This window comes from Coloeus monedula (assembly GCF_965178545.1).
Source record: "Coloeus monedula genome assembly, chromosome: 2".
In the NCBI taxonomy this organism is placed as follows: domain Eukaryota; kingdom Metazoa; phylum Chordata; class Aves; order Passeriformes; family Corvidae; genus Coloeus; species Coloeus monedula.
In genome coordinates this window covers 89,012,560-89,040,358 of record NC_138782.1, presented here as the reverse complement: position 1 = coordinate 89,040,358, position 27,799 = coordinate 89,012,560, and the positions used below count along the sequence as shown (strand labels likewise).

Genomic DNA, 27,799 nt, shown 5'->3' with positions numbered 1-27,799 from the left:
CCTCTCTCTAGTCTAGAAGACTTGCCAATGGTGTATGCCAAATGTGCACTTTACCCTCCTGGATACTGTTTTATTTACAGTCCTTAATAGAATTTATATGCAAGGTTGTACCATATTTGATTTTCAAAGTAGAACTTCTCCCCAGCAGTTAAGTGATATGCTAAAAAATGTGCCTCCGAAGTCTAATTGCATTGCAGATAGAGATTTTCTACTAGAAATTCTGAAGACTAGACTCATATTTTTATGTAATGTATTGCATATATTATAGCACTACTATATTACACCACTATGGAAAGTCCATATGTTGTGGGAAAAAGTAACCATAGCTCCTGAAGCACAAGTGGATGCAGATGCAATAATATAGTAATGTTATATCCAGTAGTTAGAAACACAGAAGTATTTAGGTTGAAAAGATCCTCTTTGAGTCTTCCTGTCCAACCTCCTGCTCAAAGCAGAGCTCACTTCAAAGCCAGAGCATGGCCTTTGTCAGCCAAGTTCTGCAGTCTTTGGGGCCAGAGGTTTCACAGTGTGGTGCATTGACCCTGGCAGGACACTGGGTGCCCACCAAAGCCTCCCTATCATTCCCCTTCCTCAGCTGGATGGAGAAGAGGAAGAATAATGAAAGGCTCATGGGTCAAGATAAGGGCGGGGAGGGATATGTATCTGTGTTAATTACAATATCTATTCACGTGGGTTAGAACATCTGCTAATGAGTCCCAGCAATTCAGACAAAAGTCAAAGGCCTGCCGTTTGTTGGTTGACTCATAGCACAGCATGACTGACAAGTGTTTTAAGAAGGAATTAAGCAAGACATTGGTAGAATCAATTATTAGTGGCTGCTGATTAGTCAGTTCATGATATTGTGGGTAAAATGAACCTCTTTTCTCATCCAGTTCATAGATGGTTTCACTAGCACAGTGGTATTGTTGGTGAAGCAGTACAAGAAGAAAGGATAATCCTTACCACCAACAGTATGTGTCAAAGCAATATCAGCTTTTCTGGCTCATGTCTGCAAACACCTGTGCTGTATGCTCTAAGGACTGGACATGGGATATGCGAGAATTTCTGCAGTGATACCATTTGTTTGGATCTGCCTCACAAAAAGATTTAGCTCTGTTTTGCCTGTATATATTCATCAGTATCATGAAACATACAGGCTCATGCAAACTCAAAATTGTGCTCATGTTTTCCTGATTGTAACTGCCCAGCTTGTGTAATTGTTTTAAGTCCTTCAGTGGATTGTATGATACTAAGTTTATTCCCAGAACAGAGCCTGTTCATTGAGGACAATGACTGCCTCTCACTTCTGGTGGTTTGTACATGAAGTCTGTTGCTCAGAAGGAGGTTGTTTCAGATGGACAGAGAGGTGTGATATGTAACTTAGCTCTTTGGTAAGCTTGTGCAGCAGATATTTGTGATCAGTTGTGGGAGAAATGATTTTTCAGACCTGGGAAACAACTGTCCCATTGGAGATCTTTCTTTAAAGACAGATTATCTGGACTGCATAAAGGTACAGGACTGTGATGCAAAACATAATGTCTGTGTATACTGGGTCATTTTCCCAAGAAAATCTTGTTTCTGTTAATTCTAGCAGTGCTGCTCAGAAAGGTATGGATTTAATAACAGGTTATTATTCTAATGAACTAAGTAGTGCCTGTATTCCCTTCTACTAATGAAGACTGTACAGAGACAGTCTTCTATTAATGTTGGTGAAGTAGGATCAATATAGATACTACGTCAGGGTACTGAAAAATATTAACAATTATTAATATTCTTTCTTTTTCAGTTTTCTCCTTGTGTTTGGTTGCTTGATTTTGTCCGTGTTTTCTACTATTCCTGAACACACAAAACTTGCCTCTGGTTGTCTCTTCATTTTGGTAAGTGAAAATTCTAAATACAAGACAATTTTACAGATACTTTTGTATACATTCAAATCCTCTCTCTCACCATGGAGGAAGTAATATAACACAATAACTGAACATTTAAAAAAAATCAGACTTTTCATCAGGATGATGAAAAGATGATAAAATAGAGGATTGCGCTGTCTTTTTATTGAAAAACAGGTCGGATGGTAAGACAGTGCTCATAAAGTATTGTACTGCATTGCCTTCCTTGCTTGAGAATTGCTGTGGCTTATAACTGATAGAATTTCTACTGCAGTTTGGCAGTGACTGAGCATGAAAGACCTTTGATATTGCTGCTGTAATTTATAAAGTCAGTATGTAGTAAGAGGCACTTAAAATAGGAATTAATTTTGGTATCTTAGATACCAATTTGGGATAGCTCTTGGTAGATACTGACATTTTAGTAGCAGTTGCTGCAGTAGGATGTGGTAGTTTCATTATTTCTTCATAATACGTGCTTTTGTATTATGTTTTTTCCCTTTTTCTCCTTTTTCCCTTCTGAGGTAAATGAAAATGGCTTTAATCCCTAAAAGTGCTTAACATTTTTCATGCATTGTAGAGACACCATTTTATTCATCTTCTTCTTGATGGGCCATTTAGTTCTGCAAGCAATGGCCTGAGGATAGGCAGTAGTGAGCGTTAAAACGTCACTGTATACCCGGAGTTACCATGGTTATTTCAGTTCAGTGTATTCAGCAGACTGTGGCTTGTTAGGTAGCACCTGAGGTGAAGTAACTATTGACAAATGCCAACATTTTAACTGCCATCACTGTATATATTCAAAAGCTCTGGTCTTCAGAACAGCTCCCTAATTAATTAGGGTGTGAGCAGGCAGAGAAGCATAATTATGCTGTGTGCTATGTCTTTGCAGCACAATAGGCCACTGCACCAAAATTCCTGAACTAAATGTCCAGAGCTGGCTAGGTGCAGGTATGTGGTGTCCTGTTCCATTAGATGGTTTCTTAGCAGGGCTGATTAGGGAGAACCATGCTAAATGTTGCGTTTTTCTTCCTAGCTGTATTAGTGCTTTTTGGGTTTGGAAAAGATCAGGTGGCATCAGCTAGAAATGATCAGATGTAATCCTACACTCATACCTAGACCCATTATTTATGAATCTGAACAACACTTGGCAAGTGGAAGTTTATTTGAATGTTCTGCAGCTAGTTATATTGTCGTAATTGGTACACTAATTACTATCATTTTTTTGTACAGAAAACAGGAAAATATTATTAGTCTGAAAATACCCTATTTGTAATAGAAGGTGCTTTTGTGACAAGTAATCCATTTGCCTGTATACTTATGCAAATAGTTTGCAGAAATGCCATTTGTTCGGACATAAAATATGCATTTCTCATGAGCCACATATTTGTTGATTGTGTTGGTACACTTACTACTGCTGATTCCTCAGCTGGCTGATTCCCTCTGCCGTGCCATGGGTCTCACAGGAGCCACAATGTGGAGGAAGTCTGTGAAGCCCTGGCCTTGCTCCCAGCACTGGGCAGAGGTGTGGTGAGCTCTGATAGCTGAGGCACCAGTCCCTGTAGAGATGTCCATCAGCTGAGCAGAGTTGCTCAGTGTCTACTGGGGGAAACTTTGGTGCTTTTTGCTGCTATGGCTTCCAAGATGAACTTTGTCCATCTTAACTGTTCCAACTGCACATCCCATGGCCTCCTCTGAACACAGAATAGGCCTTAAGGAGGAAGAGGGTGGATGGTTGATTCTTGAAGCATCAATACTAGCCTCGTCCAACATTTCTATGTTACAGCCTACTGTGTTCAGCAAACCTTTGGCAGGAATAAACCTAGTGATGACGAATTTTGAGTCTCCTGCTGTGGGTCTCTAATGGAGAAATATATAAACACAGCAAAGTATGAAGTTCCAGAAGCAGGCTAAAGCTGACTGCTTTATTGCAGTTTGCTGATGCGTGGTGTGTCCCTTCTCTACATACTGAATCATTAGCTGATATTAACAGTTATCAAAGCAGGCTTTTGTAGCCGCAAACCAAGAGGAAAATACATTTCTACATTAACTCAGGAGCAGTTGTTTTGGCTGTGCCAACACCTAAATGCAGCCACTAGAGTTTTCACAACCTTTTCCTTGCAGTTATTCACACAGCTCTTCCAAATGTGTCATTTAGTAAGACAGCTGTATTAACTATCAGATCTGGTTTAATACTGTTTGTGCTTTGTGCTTGAAATAGAAGTTATATGTTTATTTTCTAATGAAGTACTGTACAAATACAACAATCCATAGAGCTGCCTGCTGGGTTTCTGTGAACTGTTTGTTTTGCAGATTTATTCCAGATGGTCTCCCCTACAGCCATGTTAATTGTCTAAAAAGCTAATGTAATGTTCCTTCAACTTAATACCTGAGTTGCTGCATGCACTGGCACCTGTGGCTTTTGACATATTGCAGCTATTCACAATTACACAGGGAGATTAAAGAGGGAAGTCTAGATGAGCTGAGCAAACCTTTTCCTCCTTCTCAGAAAGGCCAGAGGAGCTGAGAAGATTATTCTTCTGCAATCAGTCAATTCCATTTATCTGCCTGAGTCTTCCCTTTCTAGGGAGCAGAGAACATATTTCCTAATCACTGCATTCTAAATACTCTCTCAGAAACATGCAACAATGTGTGATAGCTCAAAGCAAATCATTGTTTAGGAAAGCAGTAATAGCTGAGGGTTTCTGAGCTTCAGCAGAGGTTAATGGACTCATCTGGGATACAGAAATGCCTGAGCTCTGCTCCCAGAGCCGAGGCAAACCTGCCCTGCTGTGTTGTGTTGGACCCAGCTTCAATTCTGGCATCCACACAAGTACTACTGTGTTCCAAGGCATCTTGTCCTTATCAGGAAACCTGTCAAGGGAAACGCCTTTAATATTTGAATTTTATATTTAAAATGAAAGTCGTGCAGATAAGTTAAGTGGATGTTACATACAGTAATGTTGAACTGTTACATCAGTAATTAATTTGGTTAGATTTGTGTCCAGAAATAATAAGAGTAACTGGGAGGAGACCATCAGATAAAACTCCTTATGCCTATAATAATAATTGTGCTTTAGCCTCATCTGTGCACACAACTTCTAGCACTTGAGCTGTAGCAGTGATATATCCCAGACAGGCGGTAGAATAAAAATCTACTTCAGCATCAAAATAAACCACAAGCAGCTTGAGAATCTAACAAACACAGCAAGAAAATAATCTTTGGTGTATTGCTGATCTACAAGCACATTTACTAGCAGTTTATCAAATAATAAACACAAGGGGAGTAAAATGGAGGCTGTGAAGGCAAAACCAAATCTTTTGGGGAAGGCAGCCAAGAAGGAATATTATCTGGAACTGGAGGTCATTTGCGCTCTTGACCAAACTCTCTATATTTTAAGCTCATTTTCAACTAAAGCTGAAAGTTATGTGAATTTCTGGTTCACTTCTGTTTGTTTGCTGTCAATGCAAGAAAATTGATAAAATAATTTGAGTTGACCCATGAAGATTTGACAAATTGAGAAGTAAATAAAAAAGGTCTTGGATCAGTTTAAATCCTTCATTCGGCCTGGGGTAAAATATCATTTGTGTATTTGATTTTTTAGAACTTCTGGCTTAAAACTAAGATTGAGATTGTAGGAAACAAAATATCACTTTTATTTGAACAAACAAAGCATCCCATTTTTTTTCATAATTTTAATTTTTAATCAAGATAGGGAGATTGAGAAACTCAAGTGAATTTCTGCAGAACTGGTTTTATCAAATCTGTTTTGTGCTTTTCTCTGAAAATGGCTGGTGTAGAAAGCTGTACCCAAATTTGTAGAATAAAGGCCTCTGAAAATGTACTCTAGGAACACATTCTTCAGGCAGAAATAGCTCCCAAAGATATAAATGCAGACAGCGTGCACAGGAATAAGCTGGTTTCTTCATGTACTGTGGTCACTTAGATGAATCCAAAAGGGGAGTCTACTAAGTGCTTCTTGCAATTAATATCTTACCAGGATTTTTTTCTCCTAATATTTTTGCGTAAAAGAAAGAGGGCACACATTGATTTTAAAAACATAGGGTATAGCTACCCTATTGCAGGTAAGCGTATATTCCATTTGTCTCTGCTCTAGAAGATAAGTCCGTTCACAAGGATGAAATCATATAAATCCACTACAGCATTTTAAAGCTAGTCAGAGTGGATTTTAAAAAATCCACTCAATGTTTTTTGGGCTCAGTTAAAAAAAACATGGCATTTTTCAGTTTAGATTGTACGAGCACTTGAATGCTCTTGCCATGCTTGGATAAAAGACCACCAGACCTGATAGAAGACTTAATGGATGGCTCTATAGGACCAGCTATCAAGGCATAAAAAGAAAAACTGAATGATCTTTAAAGATTTCAGTTATAGATACATTTCTAACAACAGTAAGGTATAAACCCTGTTACTGGAATTTTGTCACATCTTCTTCTGAGAAAAACAGATTAATTTATCCCTGATCTAAAAAGCAGTGAATTTGTCAAAACTCAAAATTAGTATTTCTCAAGAAACACTAATTTCTAGTGTTTTATTTTCCAAATCAATTCTTAGCTTTGAAATTTCAAAATTCCTCATCGAGGCCTCTAAACAATTACATTAGACATACAACACTGATGTTATCAAAGACAGAATAAAAGAGGAAAATATAACATTGATAAGGTAAAAACCTTCATGCTTTCAGTCTTGTTTGGATTCATGTACACTAATATTATAATAAGGTGATACCATGAGCAAAAAACAATTCAACCATGTCATAATAAACTACCTGTTAGCTTTAAAAATATCCTTACCTTACCAAAATGATTATTTTCACGTCTTTGCTGTTTACATTGATGATCTCCTATTATGTATATGGATTTGACCAAGTCACAGCTGACTGTTGTTACAAAAATTTGGACTACAGTTCATCACAACTGCTTGTGAATCTTTGTGTAGAAACAGAGCAGACTTCCCATTGGAAATTTAAATGCTGAATGCACTTTGCTGAAATTAAAAGTTATTACAAGAAAATCTGACAGAAAACATAAATGTAAATTAAAAGACGGAGTTAGTTAAAAACAGTGGCTGTCCTCAAAGCTTAATTCTTCTCTCACAAGGCAGTGTTGGCACTCCCAACCAACCAGCAAAGCTCTGTAACGAACAAGTACACACTGTATCTATGGAGAGAGAGATGAAAGCAACCATAAAAACTATTTCCTAACAACAGAACACAGCACTGCACATAAAACTCTAGAGATATCTATATACTGTCAGCAGAAGTTTCTATATATTGTCGACAATGCTGAGGGCGATAAGTACACTTCAACAGATCAGAGAATAAAGATGTCTCAATCCTCGCATAAGCCTATAATTGATATGGTTCTGGGATTGATTATAGTGTTAACAATGTTTTGTCCTTTCTTTTCTTTTATTATTCTGTATTAAGCAGAAATTACCTTTGTAAAGAAAAGATTGAAAATCACACATTGAACAGAATAATTTTTCTATTGTAATTAAAAATGCAATATATTAGGTTCTACTGGGAAAGCTTAAATGGGTTTGATGACTAAAGATCATTAAAAATGCATATGTGATCTACAAACAGGGGAAAAAAAATCTCATAACTGAATCACTTGAAGAAGGTAGGATAACTATGAACAGGTACCTCAAGTGCTACAGCATTCAGCAGCAAATGCAGTAGAAGGCAAGAGAGATTTTGTCACTGACAGAGCAATTCCCAGGTAGGCAGGACTACCAGTTGTGTTAAACAAGATCACTGGAGTTACCACAAGTCAGTGGCTGCTGGATGAAATACCATCCACAAAATTATTTTCCATTCTTCTGAATGACCAGGGCATGTGTAGAGAAATGGGTGGTAATGTGCAGTGAAGAAAGATGAATGGAAATAGCAAACCCACAAGCAGTGACAAATGTAACAAATTCATGACCTGGTACAACTTTATAATAAAATTCTAACCCCCAGTAAGAAAGCCAGTGTTGAATTTCTAAATAGGTATATTATACTCATTTATGTTATTGTTATCAGTTCCTATATAAGAGCTGTTACTCAGCTTATCTTGTTGATGACATTGTACAGCTATATGCAGAAAGTCGGAAGAGAAGATACTGGTACTGAGAGCAATCAGTTTCTGATTCCCTTTGTTTCCTAAAACAAAGAGAATTAATATTCAAAAGCAGAGAACATATTAAAAGAGCCTTTTAACTAGTCATTCAAGGGGCCATTTTCTCTAGGAGATCACAGAATCTTTAGTAGGATTTTGAGATTAGAAATGGAAAATGGGGAGGATTAGCTGTCAGTGATGGGGTGGCGGGATTCAGATTAATAAGGATATAATTCTTTGAGGAGGGCAAAGCATATCTCCTTTTAGGTTGATCAACACATTGTGCTAAAGAACCAAACCAGCTGTCCTGGACTTCCTTTAAGGAAAAGCGAGCAAGATTCCTTGCAAAACTGCTCTTCCATGACATGTCTTCTTTCTTGTTTTATCCCTTTAAGTGATAACAAGGTAGCATGGGAAATCACCTCCAAGGAATAAGTGTAATATTTTCCACAGATGTAGATTTATAATAGTTTGTGCTAGATCCTGCAGTACTGAATTTTATTGGCTTCATACCAGAGTTTGATATGGAGATCAAGAGCTATCTCCTTAAAACAGGCAACAAACAGTTGAGATTGCAACAGTAAAAATGGATAGATATCAAACTCTCTATCAGAAATTCAGACCTGACCTTTGTCAGGGAAATATTGGTTTGCCAAATGGAAATGCAGAATATGTCCCCAGAGGAAAGCCAAAGTACATGGTTAAAAATAATATGTAAGGAAAAAATTCTACAACCATTAAATATCAAAAGGAAAAGAATGCTGAAGAAGGCAGCACGTTAGTGATATAAAAGCTGTTTGGCAGTCGAGGGGATATCCACCATATGAGTAACATAGAAAAACTGCAATCCACTCAGTCACTTCACAGAGATGTGACAAAGCACGTGAAGACACAGCTTGCTGCAGTCAAAATGTGAACTTTCCTCAAGTAACAGGAGAAATCTGTTCACAAGTTTCAGTTTAAAAAATGTGAATTAAAGCAAATGTCCAGCACACAGCTGGATAAATACATCATGGAATGGGTGAGCAGCTGGTTCATGGGTTGGGCACTAAGGGTTAGAGTGAATGGGGTGACATCAGATTGGTGACCTGTCACTGCTGGGGTTCCACAGGGCTCCTTCACCAGCCCTGTCCTCTTCAATATCTTCATAAATGACTTGGAGGCAGGGCTGGAAGGGATACCAAGCAAGTCTGCAGATGATACAAAACTGGAAGGAGCTGTCGGCTCCCTCGAAGGCAGGGAGGCCCTTCAGAGAGACCTCCACAAATCAGAGGGCTGGGCAATCACCAACCACATGAAGTTAAACAAGGGAAAGTGCCAGATTCTGCACCTGGGATGGGACAACCCTGGATGTACAGACAGACTGGGGAATGAGATGCTGGAAAGCAGTGCCATGAAAAGGGACCTGAGGGACCTGGCAAGTTGAACATGAGTCAGCAGTGCCCTGGCAACCAGGAGGGCCAAGAGTGTCCTGGGGGGCATCAGGCACAGCATCACCAGCTGGGCAAGGCAGGGGATTGTCCCGCTCTGCTCTGCACTGGGGCAGCCTCATCTCAAGTGCTGGGGGCAGTTTTGGGTGCCACAATGTTAGAAAGACATTAAACTGTTAGAGAGTGTCCAAAGGAGGGCAACAAAGATGGTGAAGGGCCTTGAGGGGAAGCTGTGTGAGGAGCAGCTGAGGGCACTTGGCCTGTTCAGCCTGGAGAAGAGGAGACTGAGGGGAGACCTCACTGCAGTTACAACTTCCTCATGAGGGGAAGAGGAGGGACAGGCACTGATCTCCTCTCTGTGCTGACCAGTGACAGGATCCAAGGGAATGGCCTGAAGTTTTATCAGAGGAGGTTTAGGTTGGATATTAGAAAAAGTTTCTTTGCCCAGAGGGTGTTTGGGCACTGGAACAGGCTCCCCAGGGAAGTGATCACAGCCCCAAACCTGACAGAGTTCAAGTGTTTGGTGCTCTCAGTCACATGGTGTGTCTCTTGGGGATGGTGCTGTGCAGGGCCAAGAGTTGGACTCAATGATCCTTGTGGGTCCCTTCCAACTCAGCTTGTTCTGTGATTTTGTGATTCTGTGAAATAAGTATTGAAATACAGGCAAAAACAAACAACAAAAACATCTGTAAGAATCCAGAATAGACATTCATATAATATTAAAATCCACTTAAAGTGAAGGTGATGGTAAATACACGGACACACACTGGAACGAAGTTCAGTTCTGAGGACCGTGAGTTGTGGATGAGTTAAAAAGGTGAATTAGCAAAATAAGTACTGACCATTTTAGACTTTTGGGCTTCCATGAAGTACCTAAGGAAAGGGTGTAGTATGTCATGGACAGGATAATAACTTTGGTATCACATCTGAACCAGACAGGAATTGGCTGATTGTACCATATAAAGATATGATCTCAGGAAATGTATGGCTCACAAAGATATATGTATGTTTTCTTTTTCCAAGGGACCAAAATTCCATAAGCCTAGGAGAAAGGTAATAGGAAAAACTGCAAAACAGTCAGCAAATGGCATGATGTGTGAAACACAAGACTTGGTATACTGGCTCTCAAAATCTAGTTATTTGACTGAAAAAAAGGGGACCAAGTCAACTTTTTCAGGGAACTTAAGGAACTGAATAAAAATATTGTGATCAAATACTTGTCCAAATAGCAGAAATATTTGGTGAGGTGATATTTTTTAAAAACTAAATGCATGAACAGGATTTTGGCTGATTGGGTGCAGTGCTACCAAGACCAGTTTGTCAAAAGTTATGAACTGTCAGAAGACACTTTCTTAAAGTTGTTTTCTGAAAATGTTTGGTACTGGTAACATTTCAGTATATATCAACCAAGATGCACTTAGGTCTCACAGTGGTTAAAACAGGCACAGATGAACACCTAGGGAAGCTCTCTTAATGAGCTTTGAGAACTGGGAAACTGCAAGAAGTAATTTTAAAAAGAACACTGCTGATATCATTTGCAGAGTCTCCAGCATTTAACAACTCCAAAGATGCTAAGACCAAAGAATAAAAGAATGGATATTCCATCCTACTCTGCAGTACAGCATGGCAGATGTTATCAGTTAATTCACATGCACGTGATCAGCCATAACAATTAGCCTAAACCCCTTGCATCAATACAAAATCAATATGGATGCCAGGGCATAAAGAGATTCAGAGTTCTGATGCCTGTTCTACACTTGTTTTGGACAGAGAAAAGATACAAAATTCTTCACAGACATTTCAAATGGAAAATTTTGGATCTGTGTTGCTACAGAGACATGTGCTTGAACGTCTGCCTCTAACGTGACATCAGAAATGTGACTACAGCAGAAAAAAATGCGTGAAGAAATCACAAAGGAAATGCAAAGGCCTGGGTACAGCTGTACAGACCTTCTTTGTTTGAAATACAAGGACAATTTTAAAACCAAAATTAGACCATTTACTGCTGATATCTCACTAAAGAGGAAGAAAATCTGAATAAGCACAGAGAAGGGTAAAAAATTTTTGAAAAGTAGAAAATTATTCTGTAATGTGAGTTTCATGCTATAATCTCCTTTAAGAAATTCTCTTAGATGTGTAGTTGCACCTGACACATAAACAAATGGTATGACACAAAGCAGTGAGTGCAAATGGCTGGAAAATTTAAAGGTGATGCAGTATCTGGGAAAGAGCAGGATAGATGTGGAGAAGTCAGTGTTTCCCATTGCCCTTTTCCCAGTTTGAAAGAGAGTGTTCAATGATCAGCAGGGTGTCCCTAGAAGAACCATGTCCACCAGAAGGAGTTTTGGGATCTGTTTGCCCACATGTACAAATTGCCTACATGGTAATCGCAATAACCATGATGGCCGGTGCAGCCCTGTGGCACTCATTCCTCTGGCACCAGCAGGTCCTCAGCTGTTGGCCCATGATGGTGATGTGAAGTGAGTCAGCTGATCTGGGGAGGCAGAGGATGCTGAGGAAGGTTAGCACAGTTTCAGTGATAGGAATCGTGCATTGTGTCTGATATGGTAAATACTTGTCTTTATTCTATAAGAGATTATGCAAAACATAAATAAATGGCATCTATGTAATTCTGCTGCTGGGTTGTACTATCTGATTCAAAACTACTTTTACTTGAAATAAAAATTCACCACTTTTTTCTGTTGCAAAGGAATAAAGAAGCAGCATGACTGTTGGGTGCCATGTCAGGTATAAACACAAAAAACTAAAAGGGAGTTGGATAGCTTAAGTCATATATATAACATGTGGACTAAGCATATAACTGGGATTTTAATATTCTATCAATAGATTTGTAGCTGTCTATTTGAGTAAAAGGCACTAAACTGATTTCTCAATAATCCTCTATTAATGTACAATCTATGTGGAAATTCTTAATCATGATATGTAAAATCAAGGGCACTAAAAGTATCACATCCATTATGAAACTGATAAATGATAAAAAGGTGCACAAATTTCACTTCATGTGCATTGTGTATTGCGCTGGGAGCTGAAGTGAAGTTTCTGGTTGTGATTTATATGCCACTAATAGGTTCTATTCTGGGTTATGTTTTTGGATTTATGGTTGTCCCTCCCTCTGTTAAACTGCAGCTGGATAGTATTAAAACATTAGTTTCTTAAGTGTATGTATGCACACATAGATATGCTTGTTAACTGTTTATATCAAAGATCTCCCTTTTAGTGCTGAACCAGGAATAACACAAATGTGTTCAAATTTACTATTATTTTAAACCATTAAGCATGCACCTATTCTTACCTGCTTGTTCTAATCTGGAAAATGGCAGTATAACAGAATTGTCTGTAGTCCTACACCAGCTTCTGCATCATAACTATTTAAAGCTCAGACGTTTGTCAAGTTTCATTGAGACAGACCAGTACTGTGCTTTCCCTCCGTCCCAATGGCATATCTTTAAAGTTTACAGCCCAACTTTAGAGCTTATTACCTGGAATCAGTAGAGGGGGTTTTTTTGGCTTAGGAGACGGATGTTGTTGATAAGCTGAGGTCTTCTGTTCTTGGTTTAACCGAATGATAAAACAATCTCATCCTCTTTGACGATGAGTAATAAAGCATTGCTATTTGGACAGTATCAAGTATTCATGTGTCACCATAAAGATATTTTAGCAGCTGGTGACAAACCAGTCGGCCATAAATTAAAGTATGAGAACATGTTTATTCTCCCTCCTTTCAAAATTATTTGGAAACACTGGACTTCCCTGATTTGGAAACACTGGACTTGCCTGTTTATGAGACTTTAGGGAAGAGGGGATATATCCCAAGCAGTATCAGATGACATTGCTTCTCATGTTCTGCTGTGTTAGTGCAGTGAGGCTTGCTGGTTTACACCAGATGAGGATATGCAGTGCAGCTACACTGCAGAGATGTTGTCTTCAGAGGGGAAACACTCGTGGCCCTACTAAAGCTTATTTCAGAGGATTCATTTGGTCTGTTCTTGTCCATTTCTCAGACTTCTGACCAATGTCACTTGTAAACACAGTTCTCCTATGAGCTCAAGGCAGGAAGCTCCTCACATCAGTCTGCATGTTTGTTGGGCTACTTCATTAGCCTTTAGAATAATTAAAATCCCAATTTCCATACAAGAAATATAATTAAAATAACAGCAGAGACATTGTCTTGTGGGTGGATTTCTTATATCCAAGCCTCAGCTCATTTACACATTGCAAAATAACCAGAAGCATCCTAGACCAGCACAGAGTGCTCAGCTTTGGTCATTTTCTTATTGCAAAAATGGATCTATTTCCCTGAAGTTACAGTCTACAGTGAAGGCACCTGATTCATCAACAGAAAATTATTTTCAGTTTTAAAATGTAGTTATGCTAAAGAGTAAGAATGCTATTATATAAACTTTTTTTTGCTATTAAAATGTTATGCTTAGGGAAATCCTTATCATTAAAAACTGCCTGAGAAGCATATTAACGTAAACAGTTTCAACAAATCATGTATCCTAATTGGATAGGAAGAAAAAAAACGGGGGAAAAGTGCTTATCATAGCTGGATTGTACAAAGTATCCTTGATTTCCTTAATCATCAACCCTGTTGATTAGAGTCCTCCAGGACCTTTTATAAACTGAAACCTTGCTCTGGATGACCTCTTATTTTCTTTTCCTGCCATTTGTGTGACCCTCGTTGTTCCAGTGGTGTAACAACCCAGGCACACACAGATGTAAAGAACTTCAGGAATACACTGCTAGCCAAATGCAACTGAACCTTGTAATCCCAGGTGTGTCAGCCTTGCTTCTCTTGCATGTGCATGGTTCCCCATGACAACTGGAGCTGCATACGCAGAAACATTTCAGAAGGAAAAGCTCCTCAGTTTGGATGAACTGTGCTTTGAGAAGGAAGAAAAACTTTCCACTGTCTGAAACACCAAGGCATCTGCCATCGTGGTTACTGGGAGATGCTAACTGCGAGCTTGAATAGCCAAAAAAGTGACAGATTATAGTGATGCTGGTGTAAGGCCAAATGCAGTTGTGATTGGAAAAGGATAACAAGATAGGAAAAAAGCATGAAATGGCAAAGGCCAATGCACCTCTGCTTTACCTAGAAAGGGAAGGGTTAGGTTTCCAGTAAATCTTAACTTGCTCATCAGTTCAAGTACAGCCTTGCTTAAGTTTGAAGAGGGCCAGATTTATAAACAGTGCAAGATTTTCCCATTCTGATATGTTGTTTCTCATATCTCTTAAGTAATTCAAAATTAATGAGGTTCCATTATATTATATGTAGGACAGAGATACTTGGAATGCATCATTTCTTCAGCAAGACTACAAAGCACGAAGTCTAATGATTTATTCCATCACACACCTTTCCAATTATGTTCTGATCTTCTGTTTCAATTGCTAAGGAACTAAACTCAAGTCATTTCAAAGCCTAGATTTATGTTTAAGTTTGCAATAAGCCTTCCAAATGAAATATAAAATAATAAAAATCCTGATCTTGTCTGGGATGCATCCTTCCAATTTCTGCTCATGGAAGACCAAGAACCTTGTAACTTTACAGCTGCCATAGGAAAAAATAATGTCATTCCCTAGCCTGTATCAAACTTGACAGAGATTTGCCTTTACATTTTGACTGAGTGCCCTGACTACTAAAACATTACTTTTTTACACAGTAGTGTGGAAATCTTTGTCTCTCTCTCGTTTTGACTGAACAAATCCAAAATAAATCAAAGCTCTCATGTGTACTACTACGAAGAGTTCCGTTTCAATGCATTTCATTTTTTTTGGAAAATCCTTTCCCTTTAGACTTTATTATATTTTATATTAATTCCCTTCAAAATCGTATTTTCTTTGAGGAAGTAGGAGTCACGAGGATATAAGGATAAGTTTGAAACATCACTATTTAAGTGCAAAAATAAGTGTGAAACCCCATCTACATTTTCTTCAATGTATTTTCTTTTATTAAAGGTTACACTGTACTTTAAAATCTCCAAAAACTTGCTATGGGTGGAAGAAAATCACATACAGCATTTTTAAAAGCAGCAGTTCTTTTAGCCTCCCAGTGCACAGAGACGTATTTACTGCATTTGAGCTCAATATAACTACAGTTGTTATATTGTTTAAGTAGTAGAAAAAAATGTTTAAGTAGTAGAAACCTTAGTTAATTTTGAGGTGATATAACCATGCATAAATTTGTAATGGTTCTAGAAATGGTAACTCTTTTTCTCAAGGAAAATGTATTTCACATTTTTTCCTCAAGAAAAATCTTATACTCTTACCCTACCCACCAAAAAAAAAAAAAATTTGAGAAAATATCCTTTTGTTCTTTTTCTCTCCCAAAATAGATGTATCTCCAAGAAGTTTCTCTTCTTAGTATATGTGTTTGTGTGTGAAAGACAAATATGATTTCTGTCTCTACCACACAAGGGCACAATGTGGAACACAGACTCTCAGACACATGCTTTCAGCACACAATAACTTTTTTCATCCTTGTCTCACTGAGCAAGCATAGCACCCATAGTATAGGTAATAAATACATATAGCATAGTACAGGTAATAAATACAAAACTGCATAGCACTGATAGGAACCAGAAGAGTAAACTTTCAAAAATAATTACCTCTTTCCAACTCCTACCAGCAGTTTTGTGATACTATTTTAACTGACTTGAAGCTGTGGATTAGTCCTTCCAGGATCGTTAAGTACTTTCTGTCCTTGCCAGTTCCCCATCAGAGGCCCTGCCGGGGTCTAGAGTACAGGAGAGGACACACTCCTGTGTGTGTGGATCAGCTTCAGTAAGATGCCTGGGACAATTTCACTGTGCTTACAAAGCGTATCGCCCATCTGTACTCACCGTATGTTTTCCAAGGAAACAACAAACTTTAGTCAAGTAAAATGTGATTAAATTTTAACAAGAAAAATATTTTATTGCAAGCAAAGAATTTTTCATGCTTCTCAGACCTTTCCTTCAGTATCTTTTACCCTGTCCCAAAGAAGAAACTTCCTTAGGAGAATCAGATGTCGGGTGGCCTGGATGCCTGCCATCAACCCTCATAAATTCAGAGGCATCCTCTAAAAATGTGTAAACCAGATTTGACAATTCATGATTTAACTACCACTGTAAAAGTGGTAGTTAAATAACTAAAGTACTTATTCTTCGTTTTTTTCCAGTTGGCTTCTTGTCCATTTTATTCTTGGCCTACACAGAATTTCCTACAAGGAAATGTACCACAGGGTAGCCAACTCTTAGGAATTATTGTTACTATATGTGGAACTTTTTCAGTTTTGTACATAATCCTTTCTGAAGTTGTGCAATAACACTGCCCATGGAATTAAGCTGACGTTTCTTGTAGTGGAATAAAAAGAAAACCTTAAACAATCACACTCATTTTTCCATGTGTTCTTTTCTAATAAAAAATGTGGCATTTCTTCAGCCACGTTTTAGCAGAGGGATCTTATTCTGTTTTTGTGACTGAGGCATTCAGTATGGGATTTAAAAAACCAAAAATAAAGACACTGAAGAAATCTCTAAAAGTGCTTTCAGTGTAATGTAGTTACAGAAGCTGACATGTTTAGGAAGGAATACTATGTTTTCAAATTGTTCTATGACAGCAAAAGCAATTAAGTCCACAATTTTTCAATGTACTGCCACTAACTGTAATTTAATAAAGCACCATTACATGGCAAAACATTAATAATATCATTTGTTCAGGTAAATTATTGCCTGAGTTGACACATATGATATTTACAGCCTTATTGGCTTGTAGAGTTGTAGGGTCTCACAGTCTAAAACATGCAAAATATTTATTGGGGAAAAGTCAATATTAGGTCAACCCTACCCTTGCAAATATTCCTCTATTTAATTCATTTGCAGTGCTTTTTCGCCAGTACCACACTAGTCCTCATCCTGCAGGAATAACAAATTAATTGGCTGACAAGGAACAACTTACTTCTGGACAAAGAAATATACTGGGCTGCCAAATAAAACACAACTTCCATCCTTTTCTTCTTGATGGGCTGTTTAAGAAACTCCATCAAGTACTTTTCTCCTTTTGTGAACATACAAATTGTTATTTTATCATTTCATAACCTTGTGATGGTATTCCAGAAAAGTATCTAAGTTTATAATTCCATACAGTGTGTATGCACTACATCACTGCATATCATTGAGCTGCAGATTTCCTTAGGGTATGGAGCTGATTTGTGCTCCAAGCTCTATTACTGCAACTCTGTTGACCTCACTGTTGTAAAGAAAACTTTCTTGGAATAAAAATTGCATAAATACATGTTGATGCTATTAAAATAGACAGTCTTAAAGAAGGTTCCAATGTGAAAGAAAAGCAGGCCAAACAAGCAAAGCAAAATTTCTAAATGCTTTCATTCACAGGTTGTCCAGGGAAAGTTCTGCCTAGGGTGGGTATTCATTCATTGCCTTACAAGCAGTTACATACCCATTGTATGTAATTACACTTGCATGTACCTTAACCTACTGATGGGAACAAATTGATTTCCCAAACTCATAATCACAGTTACTTCACCTGTATATTGCAACAATGAGAATATATCTCCCAAAACTTTTAGCTTTTAAACTAAGAACTAATTTTATGGATGTGGATATGGAACATTTTTCTCTAGCTGTATAAATTACCTGTGCTCTGATGCTCAATATCCAAAGTCTTAGAGTACTTTGCTCTGATATTTTTGTGTATTATTCAGTTCTTCGGTGTTTCATATTCAGCGGCCAATCTTAGCTGATACTTGATGCTATTCAGGTTAGGCTTAGACCCTTCACTGTGAAGCTCTAAGGACTGTGTGCTGCTTGCAGATGTGTAACCACCCTGGGGAGCAGGATCCCAAGTTTGGCTTGGGATGTTCAGATGCTCAAGGTGGATTGCTAGACACAAACAGTAGTGACAAGTTTCCTGATGTTCAAGTGCTGGTTATCTGTAACAGGCATTTTTCTTATTTGCCATTTCTAGGAATTTGTCATGATTGTTGTCTTTGGTTTGGAATTTATTATTCGTATCTGGTCTGCTGGATGCTGTTGTCGATACCGAGGATGGCAAGGAAGACTGCGCTTTGCGAGGAAACCATTCTGTGTAATAGGTGAGTGTCCCAGATCTAGTTATTTTAAGATAAACACCTTCACCCATCTGTTTTGTTTCTGAATGAAAACTATTGGAATCAGACTCTGTTTACATCAACCAGCTTTAAGTCCAGAATAGCTGTGTGCCAACTCTCATCTGCCCAGGGTTTCTTTAGATATAAATCATTATATCCCTAAAAACCAGTCAGTCCACATTTCTTATGTTCTCCAAAAGACATTTTCCTATGAATCTCATACAGCTGGCCTATATATTGGACAAATGAGGGGTTGAGAGCTGATCTTACTGAAGACCAGAGGAGTTGCATGCTTTTAATGGATACACTACATCTTGTACATACATACATAGATGTCATGTACATATGTGTATATATCGTGTTCTCCTTGTTTAACCTCTGTGATCAGACACTACAAGGAGTTTGAAAACCTCCCTAGAGACATCTTCTGACAACATTGCTGCTTCCTGTTTTGCTGTTCTCTGCATGACAGTCCACATATCAGCTCTGCAGTGACACTAGCATAAGATACAGCATCTTCTTCATTATTTCTTCTACATCTCTTTCAAGAACTATTCCTCCCCTTCTTTGCTCTAGAATTTGTCTGTGAGAATGGTGAATAGACTCATGACCAGTCAAAACCCTATTTTGAAAAGGGATCTGCAGGAAAACAGTTTCCCAATAAAGGCAGAAGTCAAAGATCAAATTCATCTGATAACTCACAGGAGGTGTGGTATAGATTTCCACATTTTCTGTAAAACTACTCATAGCTACCCTCCTACTGTTGGTGAAATAGTTCAGGCAGGTCTTCTGGCACAGATCACCCTGTAGGGGGATGGGTTACTTCACTTGATTATGGTATTTTCTTCTTTCTCTGAAATTCACCTGCTCTTCTCATTTCATCTATGTTTATGTAAGCAGTTTCTGGCCCTAAAAGCATCTTTTCTATCCCCCTAGGAATCCTACCACTTGCGAGTGGAATTAATTAGTAGACAACAGTCTATTGCTTGTCTACTTACATACAATGCCTTCCTATGCTGGTTCACTGGATGGAAAGGAAACTTTGCTCTGTAGCTTCTGGAAAGTAAACCAATAGCTTTAATTTCTTGCCATTGACTGTTCTGCATGTCTCTTCTTCTATTGATCGGCTTTGGTCCATTTCTGGACTTTAGCATCCCAGAAGGGAGTTTCTGATGTTCAGCATCTCTCCAGATTTGATCTTTTGAGGAAAAACCAAATCATCTTGCAGCTCTTGCTACTTAAATTAATTATTTGCCTGACACCTTGGCTTTGCAGTCATGGCAAAGTGTGAGGCAGCAGCAGAGGTCAGAAGGCTGTGTTACCCGGAGCACAGTCAGTAGATTATTATCTCCCTTTACTCATCGCTCATTAGACCACATTCAAGATACTGCACCCCATTTTCCCCCTCCAATACCATACCTGAAAGACCTTAATAAACTGGAGTGAGTTCAGTGAAGCCATCAAGTTGATCAGTGCTGTTGCCCTGTGAGGAGAGGCTGAGAGACCTGGGTGTGTTCAGCATGGAGAAAGGATGGCTTCAGGGGGGAACTCAATGAAATCAGTGCTAAAGCCTCCTTAAGTGCATGTGACCAGTTTGGGCCTATTACTGTTAATTATTTTCTAAGTCATCCATTCAATTATTATTTCCGTTTATTGTTACAGTGGAACAATAATATTTTAGAAGACTTAGTCTGTTTACTATTAATTAAATTTGCTATATATCTCCAGCAGATCTTTTCCCTGATTATTTTTTTGTGATTAAACACAAATCACATAGGGCAATGGCCTAAGGGCTAGAAATAACAAATTTGAGGATTGCCTCAAGGGTCACATTTAGACAGCCTTTATTTTTTCCATTAATGACCTAATAACCAGAGAAGTTTTATTCAGGGCCAAAGCTCTGTGCTTATGTTAGTGTGCCTACAATGTCACTGCTCTGACAAATTAGTTCATCAAGCATTGCTGTGTGCTATCAGGTTAGTAATTACATCTATCAAATTATTTGACAGTTTTGTACCCTTGTTTATTTCTGTGAAAATGGGAATAACAGTGTATGATTAAACCTTGCTTTGTATTTTGTCCCATGTTACCTGACATCCCTCATTTCCTCTGCTTGTATATGAGCTGGTTTACATAATATAAAGGGCATAGTAACACATCCTTATAGGCATGTAAGGTACTTGAATATGTACATACCCCTGCAAATCCTAAATGTCACAGGTATATCACTCCGAAGCTTGGCTGTTAGCACTGCATAACAGTGTTGCTGTGCTGTGTTGCTCAGAAAAGCAGCAATCCAAGCAATCCATATTCTAACTGCTCCCTGGAGCCTCTGGAGACCAGGGATGCTGACAACCAGGAAGAACTTGATGCCTGTGCCTTAGCTCCCTGAACATCCCCAAAATAAAAGAGAGCATGTCTAACTGGGAAGATATAAGGCATCCACTCCCTGTCAAGCCATTTGGGGACACTGAAATAAATGAAGAGTCCATTGTCCTTCCTCTGGCAATGGGCTCTCAGATGGTGGTATGTGACCTGACAAAATTAAACTTCTGGCCACTCTCCTATGTGTATCAGAGGATTTACCACCACAGTGAAATGTCAGTCTGTGAGGGCAGCCTCCACTTGGGACACTGTAAAAATAGTTAGGAATAATAAATAAAATGCTCTGGATCAAAGGAGTAAGATGCTGCTGGTCTCACCTTCATGTCTGAAGTCTGCTGAGCTGTCCAAGAAACTTCTTCCTCTCCACTGACTCTGGAAGAGACTTAGGGACTCCTGTGTGAGAAGGCCCAACAAGAGCAAGTGAATTTTAGACATAGAATCATAGAATATTCTGAGATGACCCACAGGGATCATCAAAGTTCAACTCCTGGCCCTGCACAGGAGCACCCCTGAGAGTCCCACCAGGTGCCTGAGAGCATTGTCCAAACACTTCTTGAACTCTGTCAGGCTTGGGGCTGTGACCACTTCTCTTGGGAGCCTGTTCCAGTGCCCAAACACCCTCTGGGCAAAGAACCTTTCTCTAATATCCAACCTAAACCTCCCCTGACACAACTTCAGGCATTCCCTTGGATCCTGTCACTGGTCAGCACAGAGAGGAGATCAGTGCCTGTCCCTCCTCTTCCCCTCATGAGGAAGTTGTAACTGCAGTGAGGTCTCCCCTCAGTCTCCTCTTCTCCAGGCTGAACAGGCCAAGTGCCCTCAGCTGCTCCTCACACAGCTTCCCCTCAAGGCCCTTCACCATCTTTGTTGCCCTCCTTTGGACACTCTCTAACAGTTTAATGTCTTTCTAACATTGTGGCACCCAAAACTGCCCCCAGCACTCGAGGTGAGCCTGCTCCAGTGCAGAGCAGAGCGGGACAATCCCCTGCCTTGCCCGGCTGGTAATGCTGTGCCTGATGCACCCCAGGACAGGGCTGGCTCTCCTGGCCTCCAGAGCACACTCCTGACTCTAGTGCCTAAACTTTATTCAATTTAAAGTTGGGGGTGGAAACTCCTATTTCAGAATTTTTTCACGTTAAATTTGAGCCTACTTCTAGTAATATTACATTTCTCCAGGGGAACTAGACTTCCTGGTGGTCCAGCCAAGTGAAAGATTTCATATATTTCAGTTAGTCCATCAGCAGTTTCACCACAGCTGCTTCTATTTCACCTCTAGTCAAGCTACAGCATGATGGAAATGTCAAAAGTTCAAATTCTGTTGAGCCTGCAGAATGAGCAAATTCCCAACAGGAAGCTTAAGTCCATTATCTGTAATCAGGCCCTTGAACTTCATGGCTGGTAAACCTTGTTTCAGAGCATTAAGTGATAGCAGCGACTGTTGCTTATTACTGGATCTATTTTTCATTAATTAGAGTTGTAATGAACCATCATGTGGCACTTTTGTCAAACCTTTATAAACAAATCCATATCTAGTGTGTTACAAGATCTTCTGAACATTTAATTTGAATTACTTCAATATATTTGTGTAGTGGCACGTTGTGTGTCTGTCACCTTGGTATTTAGACACATTATATAGTTTAAATACAGACAGATAGTAAATCTGCTGCTTGTGATAAACAATATAAACAGCCCCTTTCCAGTGTAATTTGAACTCTAAATAACCCAGAGATGGTCTGTAATTAAGTATATCCTTGACCAAGAAGACATATCTCACATCACATCTCATTATAAAACCCAGAAAAAAAAAAGTTGCAGCAAATTTCACGTTTGGGGATCTCCTGACAGCTGAACTTGAACTCATCTCAGAAACACCCTGCCCACTTCACTCCAGAAAATACTCTGATAGTAGTAGTAGTAGCAGTAGCAGTAGCAGTAGCAGTAGCAGTAGCAGTAGCAGTAGCAGTAGCAGTAGTATTAGGCTTCAAACAAAAAAAAAACAAAAACCAAAAATTTCAGCAGCCAGAATTCTGTGAGATGAACAGAGGTGCTCTTTAGTCTAGATTTGTCCCAAAAAATGTAGATTTTTAAAATTAGTATTTAGTGGCATATCTTCATGTTTTACAGTTCTGGCAATGAAGTTTTTAGAAATGTGTAGGAAAAATGTCTGCTTAATATAATCTATGGGCATTATCCTTTCATATTTACTTTTGCTAACTACTACCTTTGCTGCTGAGTAAGGTAACATTTGCTGGGATTAAAGACTTCAGTCTCTGGTCTCCCCTTTCTAGAAGTTGTGTGTCTGCTGTTCAAAAGAAATCTAGTTTGGTACGATGCAGTTCACATTGAAGTTTCTTTCTGGTATGAGCTAGAGAATTCAGCAGCCTGTGTTTGTCCATGCCATGGTTTTTTGATCTTACTCTAGAGTCACTATTGTGTTTGTGACGTAGAGTAGAGGAGCTACTACCATGAATTGGGCAGCCTGGGATATGAGGAATAAAGAGACAAGTTTGTGATACAAAGGCTTTTAAAAGACAGTGACATTTTATTTAAAATAATTTATTTGTAATAATAGCATTCCTGCATTAGAAGGCTATAAAAGATATTTTCTTAAGCATGAGGTAGTTATCCATTTTGAACAAGACTAATATAACTCAGTACCTCCACGAAAATGTTTAGTAACTGCTAATTCAGCTCCCTTTTTTTAGGAAAGTGTCCTGAAGTCAAATATCACAGTCAAATTATTTAGAAATTATTTAGAAATAATGAGGCTCCCTGTCCATCCTCACTCAGGTTCTGTATATGATTTAAGAAGTCTTTCAAATTATTATTTATCTCTCATATTTGAATCTCAGAAAATACATTGTAGTATAATGATAAGGATAATGATGATGATGATGATAATAATAATAATAGATATTAAATGCTATGTATTATAAAATATTATGTAATATGAAAGTGTATCATAGAACTTCCAGTGCTGTTTATGAGCTGTGACTAGGAAATGTATGATAAGGAGGGAAGCAACTGACACACCAAGCAGCAGTCAACATTTTCTGGTTATAGTATTCATATGTTCAGTTTTGCTCACATTTTTTAGGGACTGGCTTTAAACTTGTTGCTGCTAGAGATATCCAGAATATGAAGGTGCTTAGAAAAATACTTTTCTTTTAATAGTCTACCTTTATTTGTTTTGATGTTCATATCCTGCCATACTATGCTGAATTCTCATCATATTCATGGACAACATAGTTTCTCAGATACCATAAATATGTGTAAGTTTGCCAATTCAAAATTAAGTAGTTATTAATATAAACACTGGTGTGGAAGTTAGAGGTAGGCAGGATTGTGCCAAATTCACTTATCTGCCTACTTCAGTGTATGGAGTCTCAAAAGTAGTAAAATGGTTTATTTTTCAAATTTTATCATTCTTATCGTCTAACAAAAAATTATATTTTTTGATGATGTGAACAATATGTCAGAGTGTAATTGATATGCAATAAAATTCTCAGCTTTCTTGGCTTCTTGCCAGATATTGTGCTGCAGATTGGCTGCTTTGGTGTGTGATATTCTTTGTAACTCCCATTTCAGATCATTGTCAGCTCTTTCCTGTAGCTTCTCTTTGAGAAGAATTGTTGCTTTGTACAAGTTCTGCTTTTGGAACAGTGAATTATGCTCTCCAGGCAGAAATCTAGATACATTAGGAACATTTTCATATTAGTCCAAAATAATCCTATTAGACTAGGAGTTCGTTATTTGGGCTTTTGCAACTGCCCATTACTTAAAGTCATTACATGAATGCCATTGGCATTCAGGACTGTGACACCCCTGGCTTGCTGCACTGCTTTACTTCAAAAGCCACTTTCAGTGTGTCTTCTATTTTACTAACATGCCCATAATTACTCAGGGGGGCTTTGTCAGCATGTTACCATAAATTTCAATGCTAATGCCTTGGTGTAAGACATTAGACAACTGTCAATTTGACTGTTTGAGCCATGTTTAACTACTCACACGTGCTAGTCAATCAAATCCTGCTTTCTCTGATGGTGTCCCAGCCTCATCCCTGTCAGCCCAAATGAAAACACTTGAAGAGGTATAAGTGGAGTTATTGCATTGGCAGGAATCTTTCCAGACTTATTCGAAAGCAACTATGGGAAACATACTGAGAAATGATAGAGAGGAAAGGAAAGGAAAGGAAAGGAAAGGAAAGGAAAGGAAAGGAAAGGAAAGGAAAGGAAAGGAAAGGAAAGGAAAGGAAAGGAAAGGAAAGGAAAGGAAAGGAAAGGAAAGGAAAGGAAAGGAAAGGAAAGGAAAGGAAAGGAAAGGAAAGGAAAGGAAAGGAAAGGAAAGGAAAGGAAAGGAAAGGAAAGGAAAGGAAAGGAAAGGAAAGGAAAGGAAAGGAAAGGAAAGGAAAGGAAAGGAAAGGAAAGGAAAGACAAAAGTGAAAAAGAAAGGAAAAGAGAAAGGAAAGACAAAAGTGAAAAAGAAAGGAAAAGAGAAAGGAAAAGAGAAAGGAAAGAATATTTCAGTTGGAAGTGAGCTACAGTGATCATCTAGTCCAATTACCTGACCAGTTCGAGGCTGACCAAAAGTCTAAGCATGTTGTTAAGGACATTGTCCAAAAGCCTCTTAAACACTGACATTCAAGGGGCATTGACTGCTTCTCTAGGAAGCCTGTTTCCATGTTTGAACACCTGCTCCATAAATAAATGCCTCCTAATGTCCAGTCTCTATGCACCTCTAGATATTGTATTGTGGGAAACTACCTCGTTCAGGATTACCTGTATTAAGTACACTTTCACCAATTCTTTTGCAGAGATTCACCCTGCAGCATATGATCAGGCAACATGCTGTTATTTCATATTTCCATCTCTTTGCTTCTTTTGGTTTATAATTATCTTTCTTATAACTGCTGAATGTTGTGATTTTTTTTCTCTCTTTGCTGAAGACTAGTTTATTTCTCTTCAAGTCACCTCTGTATGAGGGAGGTCTCCGAGAAAGGGGTTGTTGGTGCAGTTGGCTAAGAACAGTAGTTTCATTTTGCTTGACTGTATTGTTGTTTAGAAACATAGACATTTTCAGTTGCTTTAGAGATAGTGTTTGTTTCTTCATATGCAGTTTTCTGGTATCTACTCAGCTTTAATTTTTTAACTGTCAATGCTGACAGTTTAAAACAGACGCTTTGCCCACTCTTACACTCAATATAATCAAATTGATTGTCAGGTGTCTTCATCCAGCCTTGCCACTAGCTTATTAGTGATCACAAAGCTTGAAGAAATGCAGCTTCCACAGATGTTTCCATTCTTCTGTGTCCCTTCAGAGAACTGCATATTGCCCCCAGAGCTGCTGAAGTGACTGATGGGCATAGTAGTCCGGTGAGAGTTGCAGGAAATCCCTATTTTTATGATCATGTCTCAAATGGTTACACTTCAACTGCTACATTAGGAAAACACTTGTGTACAAGAGAGAAAATACAGATTTTTAATTCCTCCTTTGTACACCTGCTATGTTAAACACAGCAGTTAGTAAGGATTTGACAATGTAACAATATTGTTACACCGTGTAACAGAGTTACAGTATTTATATCACAAGTTTAATAAGGCTAAGTAGAAATATTTGCATATTTCTAGATGGCAAGCTGGGCATGTTCCGCACATTTTAATTTCCTCCCATCCCTAGCACTTAAGCACCAGGCACCCATTTACCTGTTGTCTCCCATTAAAGAAAAATTACATTTTTTATCTTTAAGCCTGTGCTGATAGCTCTCAAAATTGAGCTTTGTCCTTTGGTAATAGTTGATATTGCTGTCAATACAGATCCAAGGAAGGTGACCATCAGATCCATTTTACATCAACCTACAAAAGCTCCTAAATCGTGTAAAGGAAGCCACTCACTTTCACCCTTGTGTAGTACTGTTGCCCCAATGCAGATATGTGACCACCTGGGCAGCAGCCAAGGCAAAGGCAAAAGCTCTTTAATTCTTGGGGCTCCCCTTTGCCAGCCCAGTCTATTCATGTGACCCCTATGGTGGAGATTGTTTCATCTGTGATGAAAACACCACAAGGCAGATTGGAGAAGTTGTCACACAGAATCTACTGTATTTAAGATCTCATTTTGAGATTGCCCCTATTGGGTTTGTGAGAGTGATACCAGATTATGGAGTTTTTCCTTTCTGACAAGCACTGAACAGAGCTTCTATTTCTTTCTTCATGTCTCCCACATCAGGAAGTCTCAAGTGTGGCTGTGCAAGATGCCCCACATTAGTGTTCTCCAAATTATATAAACCTTCTTACTGGCACAGTGGTCCCTCTTAGGTTACTCACACACAAACTGCAGGTGGGGTAGCAGCTGAGGGTAAAGAGGGACTGGAGATGTCTGGTTCTGTATGTAATCTGAATAAACTCCGTATTTACAGAAACAAAGGAGTCCCAAGAGGCACTCACTGATTATGCAGACATCCAAAATAGCTGTATAGGTTAGAAATGCAAGTTCTGCTTTTAGGCAGCCGGAAGAGGTTTTTGCCTCTGAAGGGAGGCTCAGAAAACTGAATGTAGGAACTCTTTCAGCCGACACTGAGGGACCCATGTTGCTGCCTTCAACATCTGCATTAGATAACTCAGCTAGATACTGGATACCTTCTGTTTGCCCACCACTGTGTGAATTTGAGAGCAAATTTTCAATACTGTCTCTTCCCTCTCCACCTACAAACAGGCTTTGTCTCTCCTCAGAGATATGTTTTTCTCTCCCTGATCATTTCAGTATCTTTACTTGTCAGTTTCCACCCATCCATTTTCACCTACACACCATGGATTTTTCTGTTCCCACATTTTTTTGGCCTTTCCACTCCC

General features: G+C 38.7%; 1 protein-coding gene across 5 annotated transcripts in view; it reads left to right on the top strand.

Annotated features, from left to right (window-relative positions):
• KCNQ5 (potassium voltage-gated channel subfamily Q member 5) overlaps positions 1–27,799 on the top strand; it is a 284,393-nt gene that overhangs the window by 195,874 nt on the left and 60,720 nt on the right. For all 5 annotated transcript variants that reach the window (XM_082302865.1, XM_082302864.1, XM_082302868.1 and 2 more), the window contains exons 2-3: positions 1,787–1,877; positions 18,428–18,554. In XM_082302865.1, the coding sequence (XP_082158991.1) occupies positions 1,787–1,877; positions 18,428–18,554 (218 nt within the window). The remainder of the gene's footprint in view (positions 1–1,786; positions 1,878–18,427; positions 18,555–27,799) is intronic.